This window comes from Mustela nigripes, chromosome 1, assembly GCF_022355385.1.
Source record: "Mustela nigripes isolate SB6536 chromosome 1, MUSNIG.SB6536, whole genome shotgun sequence".
Lineage (NCBI taxonomy): Eukaryota > Metazoa > Chordata > Mammalia > Carnivora > Mustelidae > Mustela > Mustela nigripes.
Genome location: NC_081557.1, coordinates 222,995,079 through 223,010,190, shown reverse-complemented (window position 1 = coordinate 223,010,190; position 15,112 = coordinate 222,995,079). Strand labels below are relative to the sequence as shown.

General features: G+C 38.6%; 1 protein-coding gene across 3 annotated transcripts in view; it reads left to right on the top strand.

Annotated features, from left to right (window-relative positions):
* The window catches only part of SEL1L3 (SEL1L family member 3), a 128,917-nt gene that overhangs the window by 109,275 nt on the left and 4,530 nt on the right, over positions 1-15,112 (top strand). Inside the window, exon 24 of one of the 3 annotated variants that reach the window (XM_059382016.1) lies at positions 7,185-7,299. The exons of 1 other annotated variant lie outside the window; for it this stretch is intronic. In XM_059382016.1, coding sequence (XP_059237999.1) covers positions 7,185-7,231 — 47 coding nt within the window. In that variant the 3' untranslated portion in view covers positions 7,232-7,299. Of the gene's footprint in view, positions 1-2,998; positions 3,255-7,184; positions 7,300-15,112 lie in introns of those variants that run through there. One more of the 3 variants, XM_059382007.1, reaches the window with a different exon arrangement.

The window sequence follows — 15,112 nt, the reverse complement described above, 5'->3', positions numbered from 1 at the left end:
TTAAAAATATACTCAGTATCAGTAGTCATTATGGAAATGCAAGTAAAAATCACATTAGATACCACTGTGTACTTACCAGCATGGCTAAAATTAAAAACTTTTATCGTACTAAGTGTTGATGAGGACATGAAGGAACTAGAACTCTCATTTACTGCTTGTGGGAATGCAAATGTTACAACCACTTCAGAAAAAAAGTCTGGCAGTTTCTTAAAAAGTTAACAGTGTTAAGTGTTCATTTAGTTAATTTAGTGTTTTCAGATAAAATAGAGGATGTTAAATTGGAACTTCACATAAATAATAAATAATTTTTAATACAGGTATGACCTAAAAATTTAACAAGACATATATTTTAAAAAAGTTACTTGCTGTTTATCTGAAATTCAATTTAATTGGGTACTTTATATTTTTGTTTAATAAATCTGGCAATTCTACTTCCTGAACAGCCCAATCATTCCATTCCTAGGCATTTACCCAAGAAAAATAAAAATGTATGTCCACTTGTATATATAGTGTTCATAGAAGCTTCCTTTGTAATAGCCCTAAACTGGAAACAATTCAAATGTCCATGAACAAAAGAAGGGATAAACAAATATGGTATATCCATATAACACATTACTACCCAATATAAAATAAAAGGGAATGAACTATGGATACACATAAGCTATGGATGAATATCTAATTAATTATGCTGAGTGAGAGAAAGCAGACAATAAAGAGTACATACCAAATTTTTCCATTTACATGAAATTCTAGAAAGTGCAAACTTATCTATAATGTCAGAAAGCTGATCAGTGATCGCCTAGGGCAGGCAATGGTTGAAGTAAGATGCAGAGGCAAGGAAGATGTTTTTGAAACTTCTAGGAGTGAGATACGTTCATTATCTAGATTTCTATTTTATTTTATTTATTTATTTGACAGAGAGAGATCACAAGTAGGCAGAGAGAGGGGGAAACAGGCTCCCTGCTGAGCAGAGAGCCCGATGCGGGGCTCGATTCCAGGACCCTAGGATCATGACCTGAGCTGAAGGCAGAGGCTTTAACCCACTGAGCCACCCAAGCACCCTCATTATCTAGACTGTGATGATGGTTTCATGGCCATTTACATATGTCAAAATCTATCAGATTGTATATTCTTTACATATGTGCAGTATGTTGTGTGTCAATGACACTTTGACAAAGCTATAAAATTTTGTTTTGAATTTTCCTGTGTGAATTTACTCTGTGTATAACAGTGTGTGAAACTCTCCAGTGGATAAAACAAACATTTTACTTACTTGGAGAGAGAAGCCGACAAATATAAAAAGTTAAATAAAAGCACAAGCATTAAACAAGATGTAATTTGGGACAGTATTTGCAAATATTAAACCGATGTATTTTAATTTATCCCACAATTCATGTTCCTTTGAAACTTTCTCCCTCAGAGAGGGACCTAAATCTTATAACCAGAGAGCAGAAGAAAACAGATATTTGACTTCATTAACAGGCTAAGGGGCTTGCCAACTAAGCCTGGGAAAAGAATGGGTTTCTTACATTTCTTATATCAAAGGGTAGATTTGGAGAATTAGCTCAAGAATTTTTCTATCAATGGTGGAGAGCCAATATTCCTTCAACTTGTGACAACTAGATACTATGATTGAAAGAGTATAATAAGAGGGAAAAAAAAATCACACTTTAGAGCCAATGATGGGGAAAAGAAGAGAGGAACAGAGTTTGAAAGCAGATGCCATGGTCCTCCTTTTCTACATTCTCTCGACATCCTCTGTGTCCTGCCAGTCTTGCTGACCCTCTTGCCTGTACCTGAGGTTCAATCAGTGCCTTTGTTTGCTGTAGCAAAGAGCAAGAGCCTGAGGCTTCCCAGAGGCTTCTTAGCTTTCTGTGTGATTTGAAGATGAGCAGAAGCCTATGTGTGCCCTGAGGGAGAAATGGAGAAGGTAGCTGAAATTGCTGGCTGTCTTCTCTAAGAGGGGCTGCAGCTATGGGAATCTTTATTTATTTTGTTAAGGAGGCTCCAACATAGTAGGTTTGAACTCATGACCCTGAGTTCAAGACCTGAGCTGAGATCAAGATGCAGATGCTTAACTGACTGAGCCACTCAAGTGCCCTAGTTATGGAAATCTTTAAACATCGGTGAAAGCCAGAATGGCGGCCACTGGTGAGCAGCAGTTGGAGAAGATGGCTCTGAAGCACTGCCCAGGCCAAGGGAAGGGACCACATGTGTGCTGATTGCAGATGTTTGCTTCGGAAGCTGGCCCAATGACTAGATAGTATGAAGACTTCACACACCATCGTAAGCATCCTACAGGTTCTACCATTCTACCATCTTACAAGGGAATTTGGGGAGTGGGGGGTGATTCTGAAAGAGGAAGCATTTTACCTAAAGAAACTGAACATCCCCCAAAGATACTCTTAGTTTATTACTTTGGAGTAAATAGTTCCCTCACCCTGCTCCCCCGCCATCCCCATCAATAATACCCAGAGGATGTGCACTCCAATGTAAGTCTAGATTATAGACAAACTAAAGAAAATTTATTTCCACTGCACATCTTTGTGTGATGTACATACCTCTGCAACCCATTACCAAGATAATATAAGATATGTTTCAAGGCATTCAGTGATGGAGAGCAAGAGTAGTAGCCAGAAAGTGAGGAGCAGTCACAGAGGTGGGGACTCAGTCCTATAGCCTGCGTAAGGTTTTAGGCAGAGAGGAGGAGCATGTCAGGTGGGGAGAGCTGCCTGAATGAGGGTCTGCAGGTGAGGACAGGCACATTCACCTCAGTAGATGAATGGTGAATATAGGTGAATGCGGGGGAGAGGGGAGCAGAGAGCACACGTTGACCGGAGGGTCTCTGGTGCCCCACTTGGTTAGCATGACTGGGAACTCAGCAGAGAGTGAGCTCAGAAAAGGCTGTTCTGAACAGGCATGGACCTGCCTTCTGGAAAGTTTGCAAAAAGAAAGCCAGAGAACATGGCCACCTGAATGTCACTTGGTCTCTCAACAGGTCAAGAAGCTGAATGTGGTCATGTGATGGCTCCTGGGGCTTACAGCGTGGCAAATAGTTTCAACATGGTGCTGAGAGGGACTGGGACAATTCTTCAGAGGGCAAGTCTAAGGCACTAGAAACACCAAGGGTCACTCTCCTAGGAAGTCAATCTACGGAAACCAGGGACTCAGAATGAAGGTTGGCTGGCACCCAGGAAAGAGAGCTCTTATCTTCTTGTTTCTATTCAGTCCATAAAGAATGTAAGCTGGCTTGATCCTTGAGAACTGGCCTGACTCATATTTCATGTCCCTTCCTGAGGCTGGGCTGCTCAGCCAGGCAGAACTTGCTGAGAGGTTGTAGAAGAGGAAGAGGGTTTCTCTTTGCAGCTCTGATGCCTGGACATGGCCTGCCCCCACCTCTCCCTTCCACATCCTGTCTCATGTGTTTTTAATCAGTTGACACTTTCAGGCACACTTCTCCCTCTGCCTCTCTGACCTGGGCCTCCTGCAGCAGACCACATAGCCATGGGACAGACAGCAGGCCTCCTGTCTGCACCTGGAGTCCCACATAGCTCAGGTGAGTGCTGGGCTGAGAAGCCCTATAGCTTCCCCCCATGTCACACAAAGCCAGATTGTATCCAAAAGGGTTCATCTCTGTGGAGAGGAAGAACAGAGTTGTTTGGCCAGGACCCTAGGCCAGGTCAAGTGGTGCCCAAACTGGTCATATGGAAGAGTCCTACTTTGGCCCCAAAATAAAATAAAGCAACAAAAAGCTTATACCCATTAGAACGGCCCAAATCTGGAACACTGACAACACCAAACACTAGCAAAGAGGCAGAACAACAAGCACTCTAATTCATTGCTGATGGAAACGTGAAATGGTGCAGCCCTCTGGAAGACAGTTTGGTGGCTTCTTACAAAGCTGAATGTACTCTTAACATACAATCCAGCAATTGCATTTGGTATTTACCAGACAAATTGAGAACTTCTCTCTGCACAAAAACCTGCATATGGCCGTTTATGGCAGCTTTATGGATAATTGCCCAAATGTGGAAGTATCCAAGAAGTCCCTCAGTGGGTGAATGGATAAAGAAACTTTGGTAAGTCCAGAGAGTGGAATTATATGCAGAGCTAGAAAGAAATGCACTGTCAAGCCATGGGAAGACATGGAAGAAACTTAAATGCATAGAACTAAGTGAAAGAAACCAATCTGAAGAGGTTACATACTATATGATTGGAGCTATATGACATTCTGGAAGGGGCAGGACTATGGAGACAGTCAAATTTAGTGGTTGCCAGAGATGTGTGACAGGGAAGGACAGGGATGAATAGGTGGAGCATAGGGGATTTTTAGGGCAGTGAAAATGCTCCAGATGATATATCAAGATGGATCCATGTCTATACTTTTGTCCAAAAAGTATAGACCATATAATACCATGAGGAAACTCTAATGTACACTATGGTCTTAGAGTTACAATGACATGTCACTGTAGGTTCATCAACTGTAACAGATATATCACTCGGGGAGGGGGAAGTTGATTCTGGGGGAGACTATACAGCATGGGGACAAGTGGTAAATGAGAAATCTCTGTTTCTTTGCTTGAATTTTCCTGTGAGCCTGAGACTGCTCTAAAATTTAGTCTTAAGGCACCTGGGACATTCAGTCAGTTAGGATCTGACTCTTCATTTCTGCTCAGGTGATGACATCATGACCCTGAGATCAAGCCCTGCATCAGGTTCTGTGTTCAGTGTGGAGTCTGCTTGAGATTCTCTCTCTCCCTCTGCACCATTCCCTGCTTGCACTATCCCTCCCTTTCTTTAAAATAAATAAATAAACCTTAAAAGAAAAATTAGTCTTAATTAAAAAAAATAAATGATTAAGCTAATAGGGGGTTAATAACTGTTTAAATGAATAATGTTTACTTTTGAAGAAGAGTCACAGTATAAGAAAAATAGTACTCATTAGGACTTTAGGAAACATTTGTAGGAATTCTGGGAGGCCTTATAATAATTTCATCACCAAAAGGGTATGTGAGACCCACAGGTCTGCAGTCACCCACAGGTCTGCAACCACCCACAGCAGGCCCACCTGATGTATATGACTTTCAAGGAACCCTGAGCAACCAGCAGACCATCTGGGCTCAGTTCACTGGTCTCATTCTGTCATCTCTGAGCTGATGTCGAGGTCTGATATACAAGCATTGGCCTTTTTCACTCACACCAGACACAGAGACTTCAGACTCCCTCCTTTTCTCATTTCAACTATTCCATAATCCAGCTCAAATTTCTCGGCCTCTGGAAACTGGAAGAGAATTGACACTCTTCACTATTTGCCATTTATTTGGTACTTTCTGTACATTATTTTGTTTCTGTAAGCAGGGATCCCAGCAGGACCCGATCTACCCTTGAGAGTGGTTGAAGGATACCCCACCTCACAAAACACTGTTTGGAGACTTGGATTTGCATGGAAGCTAGAATGTCTTCTGGGAACGTATCTTGATTGCTGTTCATGCTGGGGTTCAGACAAGCCTGACAGACTTAAGGGCTGTGGATTGGCCAGGTCTTACAGAAGGCAGGGAAGAAATTGATCCTACGGACTCAGACTCAGTCAGCAAAAGGCCCAAAGGGCTGCACAGGAGAGCTAAACTGGGTTTGCTGTGGTTGCTATCAGAGGGCCTCTCCTTAACTCTGCAATTCTAGAACATTCCACACTTGAAAGTGCTGTTTTGCTAAATTCTGACAAACTTCTGACCAGGCTGTGTAGTTCACCGGTTGAGTATAAATGAGGGAAAGAGTATTTTCTATCCTTATAAAAGCAATTACCCTAAATCATGAATCTAGCACAGTGTCCCACTGTAGTACACTGCTCAGCAGGCAATAGAGAGTTGTTAAGTTTGTGAGTCAAGCTGTCCCACACCATAAAATTTGTGTCCTCTCCTATTTCTCAGTGAATCTCTATTGCAGCCCCACCAAACAGCAACTCTGAGCTGCTCAGCCAAAGCAGAACTCAAGCTTCGAGTGGTACCCTGGCAGAGTTTTAGGGACCAAGGGCTGGTGGGGGAAGGGGGTACCCCCCACACACTGAGAAACATCAAGACTATTGATAATCTGTTTTTGAGGAGGGAATTTCATCTTGAGTAGAGGAGCTATTGTAAATCGGGGATCAGTATGAATGCACCTCAATTGTATCCTCAGGGGGTTGAAATCTGAGACTTTGGGTTTATATTCCACTTAATGTTCACAGTACCACTGGAAGCCAGACATATTTTCCCCATTTTACAGATGTAGAAACTATGTTGCTGAGGAGCAAACCACTGTAGAGCTCACTGGGATGCAGCCATAAGCAGCTATTCCTCACTCAGGCACCTGTGGGTTGGCTTTGATTTGGCTGATTTAGGTGGGACTCAGCTGGGCTTGTTTCTAGGCAGTGGGGTACATCCAGGCATGCTCAAATGTCAATCCCATACAAAAGGCTCAAAAATCCAACAGTGTAAGTGCATTTAAAGCCTTTATTCTGGGCTGCCTGGGGCTCAATTGTTGAACGTTCCACTGGTCATTTTAAGGTCACGATCTCCCCCGTGGTGGCATCGAGACTGGCATTGGGCTCCACGCTCAGCAGGGAGTCTGATTCTCTCTTTCCCTCTCTCTCTGCCTCTCCCCCAACTCTCTCGCAAATAAATAATTATATCTATTTGTATATTTATTTATTTATTTATTATTTTTTAAGGTTTTATTTATTTATTTGACAGAAAAATACAGTGAGTGAGGGAACACAAGCAGGGGGAGGGCAAGGAAAAGCAGGCTTCCTGCTGAGAAGGGAGTCCCCCTCCCCATGTGGGACTCTCCATCCCAGGACCCTGGAATCATAACCTGAGGGAAAGCAGATGCTTAACGGGGCCACCCAGACACCCCTAATAAATATATCTTTTAAATAATATATTTTTTAAATAAAAGCTTCATTCACGTCGCTTCTCCTAACACCCCATTGGTTAAAGCAAGTCACTTGGGTAAGCCATGTGGGCAGGGAAGCAGATGCTTCCTGTGGAAGAGGGAGGGGCGTTGCTTTCAACTCCTATTTGTCTGAGGCCAAAGCTAGAGATGCTTTCTCGCAGCGTCTGCTCACTGCCCCCTCTAAAAATTCTCAGGTTTGTTGTCTTTACCACTGAATGAAGCAATCAATTTCATACTTTCGCGCTGTTGTTCAGGTCTTTGTGCTTTGGCATTTGCGTGGTCTCTGCCGTGGGACTGTTGAGTATTAAAGCAGGGACACTTCTGGGTCACCCCCCACCCTGCATGATGCTGACACAGAGAAGGACCACAGTAAGTAATTACAGAAGGACTGGTCAGGTGTATCATCATACCAAGAAGCCTGCGGTAAGTGCCACTTTGAGTATTCTGGCAGATTATGTGAAAACAAGCCCAAAAGAGTTGAGTGTGTAGCTGTGCCCCCCTCCCACCATGCTGGAGGAAGATGACAACTCTTCGTTATTTCTGAGGATCTGCCACCAGCAGGTACAGCTGGATTAATCAGCACTGTGTCCTTGCAGACTTAATTAGCAGCTCTAGTTGAAACTCAGCTTCTTGTTAAAACTAGACTTTAAAAAAGAACTGTTCCAAGTTTCTATCCTAACTTTCAGTTCCATGTCATCAGATATGAGACGAAATCTCACTGTTTTAAATTGAGTTGTAATTGACATATAGCATTTGTGAAGTTTAACGTATACAATGTGTTGATTTGACACACTTATACATCGCTATTTGATAGCTACTGTAGCCTTAGCCAACACTTCCATCACATCACATAATTATCATTTCTTTTTTTGTGGTGAGAACATTTAAGATCTAGTCTCCGAGTAACTTTCAAGTATATAAGGCAGTATTGTTAAAAATTAAAAATAGAACTACCATATGATCCAGCAATCTCACTTCTTGGTATATAACCAAAAGAAGTGGAAATAGGATATAGAAAAGATATCTGAACTCCCATGTTTATTGCACCATTATTCACAATAGCCAGGATAAAGAAATAATATGTGTCATCAGTGAATAAATGAGCGAAGAAGACATTCTGTGTGTGTGTGTGTGTGTGTGCGCGTGCGTGCGTGCATATATAATGGAATATTATTCAGCCATGAGAAAGAAGGACATCCTTCCATTTGCATTAATATGGATGAAGCTTGAGGGCATTATGCTGAGTGAGATAAGTCAAACAAACAAAAATAAATATGATATCACTTATACGTGGAATCTAAAAAGGCAGAATTCCTAGAAACAAAGAGTAGAATAATGGTTACCAGGGCCATGGGGGTGGGGGAATTTGGGATGTGGGTCAAAGGGTATAAATTTGCAGTTATAAAATGTATAAATTCGGGATGCCTGGGTGGGTCAGTTGGTTAAGCATCTGCTTTAAGCTTGGGTAATAATCCCACGGTCCTGGGATCAAGTCCAGCATCAGTCTTCTTGCTCAGTGGAGAGTTTGCTTCTGTGTCTCTCTCTCCCCCTGCTTGGGCTCTCCCTGACAAATAAATAAATACATAATATCTTTAAAAAATGCATAAATTCTGGGTATCTAATGCATAAAATCTCATTTTCTAAAAAGAAATGGGAGTCAGAGTGATTCCAGAATGCCCTTCCCCTAGTCAACTGAGATGATGATAATGCAGGTTAATACTTAGCTAAGCACTCACTTAGTGTACAAGGATCATGCATTCACCACCTTGCTCAATCTTCATCTTCCTTAACCTTATAGTTATTACAACTGTGTAATATTATAATTATTACCCATTTGGCAGCTGGAGAAAATGAGTTTTGAAGAAGTAAAGGGACTTGCCCAGTGCCCCAATGTTACAAATAGTAGCTCTGGGAAATAAAACCCTGACCAAAAAAAAAAAAAAAAAAAAAAAAAAAAAAATACTGTGCTCTTTCATACTCATTGCTCAATCCCTACTGCATTCTTGTTTATTTTATTGAAATGATTTCAAGTGCTACAAAGTACAGCAAATAATATTCGTGTATCACTGATCAGTTTTGTAAAATGTTACCTTTTTCTTTTGTCTTTTGGTGATTGGTTTTAAAACACCAAAATACTACAGACACAGAACATGACCCACAGCCATCCCTCCTCTCTATTCAGGGTAACCACTTAAATTTAGTATTTTTAATTCCAGCAAATTTTTTTAATGTTTACTACATATGTAAATAAAGACAAACATTGTATAGCATTATTTTGAATGTTAAAAATTCTATTTACTTACTATCCTTCTAAAATGTGTTTTTCATCCCACCTGATGTGTTTGGGATTTCTCTATGTTGATACATCAGGAATATTGCTATATACTTTATTTTTGTACTTATATCATTGGTTACTCATTCTCCTCTTGGTTTTTGTTAGGACAAAAAATACATCAGTGTATATTTCCCATCTGAGTTTCTTCATGCACATTTGCCAGAAGTTTCTGTGAAAAGTACCAAAAAGTGATACTCCTGTGTTGAAGGGTATATTTTGAACCTGATTCCTGTGTGGGTCTCCAATGAGGTCATACCAGCTTCCACTGCCACTAGCAGGACCCGGGAGCCCCACATAGCTTATATCCTCACCCACACTTATGATTGTTAGAATTTTAAATATTTTCCAATTTAATGTCAGTAAAAGGCAGCTCATTTTAATTTATTGTCTTTGATAGTTAGAAGAAGTACATCTTAATACTCCATTGCCCAGTCATATTTCTTCTTCTGTGAATGTTTTGATCTTATTATCTGTCCATTTTCCTATGGAACTGTCTTTTTCTTATTGATTTGGGACTCTGGATACTACTCATTAGTCAGTTACATGTGCTGAAAATATATTAATTCCCCTGGCATATGACTTATCTTTTCATCTTTTTAATGACATCTTCAAGCATATAGCAATTTTAAATTTCAATGTAGTTAGTTTGCTCAATTTTAAATATGTTAATCTTCTATTTGAAAGGCAATACATACAGCTTAAAACTCAAGAGGTACAAAGAGCATATAGTGACAAGTTTTCTCTTGCTCTTCCTCAGTCACCCAGTTACCTTTGGCATCCTTCCAAAATTATTTTATGCACATAAAAACAAACTATAAATATATTCACCTTTGAACCCCAATATGAACATACTGTGTACACTGTTATGTATAGTGCATCTTAGGGTTTTTTTCACCCTTTATCTAAACCTTGAAGATGATTCCATATCAGTACTAAAGAGTTTACATTTTACAGCTCCAGTATCCCACAGTATGAATGTATTATAATTAATATTTTACCAGTTACTGATTAATACTTGGTAGTTGGCCAACTTTTGAGGAATAGAAACAATGTTGCACTGAGCAACCTATTTAACCTACAGAATATATGTATGTATATGTATATTATATATATATACATATATGTATATATATTTTTCCCCTATAAAGAAAAAAAATGTTCTTTTATGTGTGCATATGTCTAGGGAACAAATTCTTAGATATGGAAATGCATGGTCAAAGGGTAGGTGCAAATGTATTTTGGATAGATATTACCAGATTACTTCTGTAGGGGTTATAAAAATTTACTCTCCACAGCACTGGAAGAAGGTCTGTTTTTTATACCATGGGTGATACTATAAATCAGATTTCTGAGTTTATACCAACATGAGAGATAAAAAATAGTATCTCAGTGTGGTTTTAATTTGTGTTTCTGTTACTATCAGTGAAATTGAAATAAATAAAATATGTTTAGATTGTTTGAAAACCACTTGTATATATTTTTCTGTGATATATTTGTTCATATCAAATTATTGGTGCTTTATTGATTAGCAAAAAGGATTTTCTTTTTTTTAAAAGATTTTTTTTATTTATTTGACAGAGAAAGACACAGCAAGAGAGGGAACACAAGCAGGGTGCGTGGGAGAGGGAGAAGCAGGCTTCTTACTGACCAGGGAGCCCAATGTAGGGCTTGATCTCAGGACTCTGGGATCATGACCTGAGCCAAAGGCAGGTGCTTAATGACTGAACCACCCAGAAGCCCCCCAAAAAGATTTTATTTTTTAGTGAAATCAGCTCTTTGTGATATAAGTTGTAAATTTTTTCCCAGATGGTTCCTTAGGTTTTTGACTATACTTAGGTGTTGTTGTTGTTGTTGTTTTAGTAATTATGACACCCAACATGGGGCTTGACTTTACAATGCTGAGATCAAGAGTTGTGTGCTCTACCAGCTGAGCCAGTCAGGTGTCCCCCCACCATATTTCTGTACTTTTGTTTAATTCTTCTCTGATCTGTTCTCATCAAAATATTTCTCTTGGGTTTTCTTCTTAAAATTTGTAGTATTTTGCTTTTTTACATTTAGTTTTTCAATTCATCTGAAATTAATTATTGTTTATATTGTTAGGTATAAAAGTAATTTTAGTTAATTTCCCATATATTATATATAATTAGTTATATTATATTAGTTATATTATATTATAATTAGTTATTATTTTTATGTAATATATTTAGTTATATTATAACTATATTAGAATATATGTGTGTATATATATATACATATGTATGTATATATATAATCTGTATCACTTATATATATTATATATATATAAAATATAGATATAATCTGTATCACTTATTGAAACATCCTTTCTGGGATATCTGGGTGACTCCGTTGGTTAAGCTTCTGCCTTCAACTCAGGCCATGATCTCAGGGTCCTGGGATGGAGCCTTATGTTATGCTCCCTGCTCACCAGGGAGTCTGCTTCTCCCTCTCCCACTGCCCACCTCCCCCAGCTCATTCTTTCTCACACTCTCGCTCTCTCTCTCAAATGAATAAATAAAATCTTAAAAAAAAAGAAAAGAAAAGAAAAAGGAAACTCCTTTCTGTCCCAATAGATTGGTACTGATACTCTTGAAGATAATAAAATTTTCATGAATATAAGGATCTATCTGAGTTCTCTATTCTAGTTTGCTTATCTATTCCAGCACTTTGTAACCTTCTTACAATCTGAACACACAGAAAAATATCATCTTCAAATTGTACACTGGAGTAAACAGAAGAGGCTGATGGTCCCTCCTGGGGCTTTAGCTGCTTCAGGCCCCACTAGGACTCCCCTAACCACCCTAAGGGCTGATTGGATCAATATCTCAGTACATTTTTAACACAATGAAGGGGCATCATGTCTATTTACCTTAATAACAAACCACTTTATTTCTATAATTACAGTTGACTCCTAAACAAAACAGGTTAGAACTGTACAGGTTCACTTACACATGGAGTTTTTGGATACAGTGCAGTATTGCAAATGTATTTTGTCTCCCTTTGATTTTCTTAATAATATTTTCTTTTCTATAACTTAACTTGTTGTAAAAATACTGTACATAATATATATAACACACAAATTATGCGTTAATTAACTGTTTATGTTATCAGCAAGGCTTCTGGTCAACAGTAGCTCCTAGTACTATAAAAGGATTATAAAAGTTTTAGGGAAGTCAAAAGTTATATGCAGATTTTCAACTATACAGGGTGGGGGTAGGGGATGGTGCCTGTAATAATAAATCTTGGTATTCATCTGGTAATGCAAATCACTCCTCTATTTTTTCTTCAAGATTGTTTTAGCTAATTCTTTTTCTGTCCCTTTGCTTTTCTAGAAGAATTTTAAAATCAGGTAACTTACAGATTAATTTTTGGAGACTTGAAATATTCAGTCTCCTTATCTATGAACATGGTACACATCATTTAGTCATTATCATCTTCCTAAGCTTTAAAAAGCTTTCAGTGAAGTTTTATAATATTTCTTCTAAAGGTGTGACAAGTCTTTTGTTAGACCTATTCTTTGGTATATTATTGTTTTGTGGATATTGTGTATAAATCGTTCTTTTCTCTCTTGTTTAAAGAATGAGAAGAACATGATAATGTCAATAATATTAATACTGCTACTGCTAACACAATAGTAAATATTTATCCTCTACATAGAAAACATTATTCTAAGGACTTTACATATTTTAACTTACTTGATCTTCAGAAAAACCTTATTTAGTAGTTTTACCATTATTCCCATTTTACAAATGAAGGAACTGAGGTGTTGACAAATTTTTCAACTTGCCCAATGTTGTCCAGTTTGTGGATGACAGTATTGCTTTGGAGAATGAATTTTTATAAATGTAAGGACACCAGAGGAGGAATCCAAGATGGTGGAGGAGTAGGAGACCTTAGTTTTGTCTGGTCCCAGGAATTCAGCTAGGTAACTATCAAATCATTCTGAACACCTGCAAACTTAACTGGAGATCTATGAAAATATTAGCTGCAACTCTACAAATAGAAAAGTGACCACTTCCTGCAAGAGTGACAAGATGGAAAATTTCACCCCTTAAAAGAGAACAAGAGGTAGTACTGACTCCCAGGGACCTAATCACTATGGATATAAGTAAGATGTTGGAAATAGAATTCAGAATAATGATTATAAAGATACTAGCTGGGCTTGAAAAAAGCACGAAGACACTACAGAATTCCTTTCTGGAGAAATAAAAGAACTAAAATATAATCAAGTTGAAACCAAAAAAAGGCTATTATTAATAGGTGCAGTAAAAAATGGAGACTCCAACTTACAGGATAAATGAGGCAGAAGAGAGAATTATTGTTATAAAAGACCAAATGATGGACTAAAGAAGCTGAGAAAAAGAGAGCTAAACAACTACTGGATCACTAGGGGAGAATTTGAGAAATAAGTGATACCATAAAGCAAAACAATTATCAGAATCATTGGGATCCCAGAAGAAGAGAAAAGAGTGAGGTGGGGAACAGAAGAGATACTGGAGCAAATTATAGCAGAGAACTCCCCTAATTTGGAGAAGGAGTCAGGTATTCAAGTTCAAGAGGCACAGAGAACACTCCCTCAAAATCAATAAAAAATAGGTCAACACCTTGACATCTAATAGTAAACCTTGCATATCTCAGAGACAAAGAGAAAATCTTGAAAGCAGCTCAGGACAAGAGGTCTGTAACCCACATGGGCAGAAACAGACTGGCAGCAGACCTATCCACAGAGACTTGGCAGACCAGAAAGGACTGGCATGATATATTCAGGGTGCCAAATGAGAAAATATGCAGCCAAGAATACTTTATCCAGCAAGGCTGTCATTTAAAATAGAAGGAGAGATAAAAAGCTTCCAGGAGAAACAGAAACTAAAAGAATGTGTGATTACTAAACCAGCCCTGCTAGAAATATTAAAGGGGATCCTTTAAGCAAAGAGAGCCCAAAAGTAACATAGACCAGAAAGGAACAGACAATATACAGAAAGAGTGACATTACAGGTAATACAATGGCACTAAATTCATATCTTTCAATAGTTACTCTGAATGTAAATGGGCTAAATACCCCTTATCAAAATACACATGGTATCTGATTGGATAAAAACAAAATAAAAAACCAAGATCCAAGATCCATAGATATGTTGTCTGCAAGAGATTCATTTTAGACCCATAGACACCACCAGAGTGAAAGTGAGGGGGTGGGAGAAGCATTTATCATGCCAATGGACATCAAAAGAAAGCTAAGGTAGCTAGCAATCCTTATATAAGACAAATTAGATTTTAAACCAAAGACTGTAATAAAAAAGGAGGAAGGACGCTATACCATAACTAAAGGATCTATTTAACAGAAAGGTCTAACAATTATAAATATTTATGACCCTAACATGGGAACAACCAATTATATAAACCAAGTAGTAACAAAATTAAAGAAACACATTGATAATAATACAATGATAGTAGGGGATTTTAACACGCCCCCTCACTGCAATGGAAAAATCATCTAAACAAAAGATCAATAAGGAAACAAGGACTTTGAATAACACACTGGGCCAGATGGACTTCACAGATATATACAGAGCATTCCATCCTAAAGCAACAGAATACACCTTCTTCTCAAGTGTGCATGGAACATTCTCCAGAGTAGATCACATATTGGATCACTAATCAGGTCTCAACTGGTACCAAAAGATTGGGATGATTCCCAGCATATTTTCAGGCCACAACACTTTGAAACTTGAACTCAATCATAACAGGGAATTTGGGAAGAATTCAAATACATGGAGGCTAAAGAGCATCCTACTGAAGAATAAATGGATCAACCAGGAAATTAAAGAA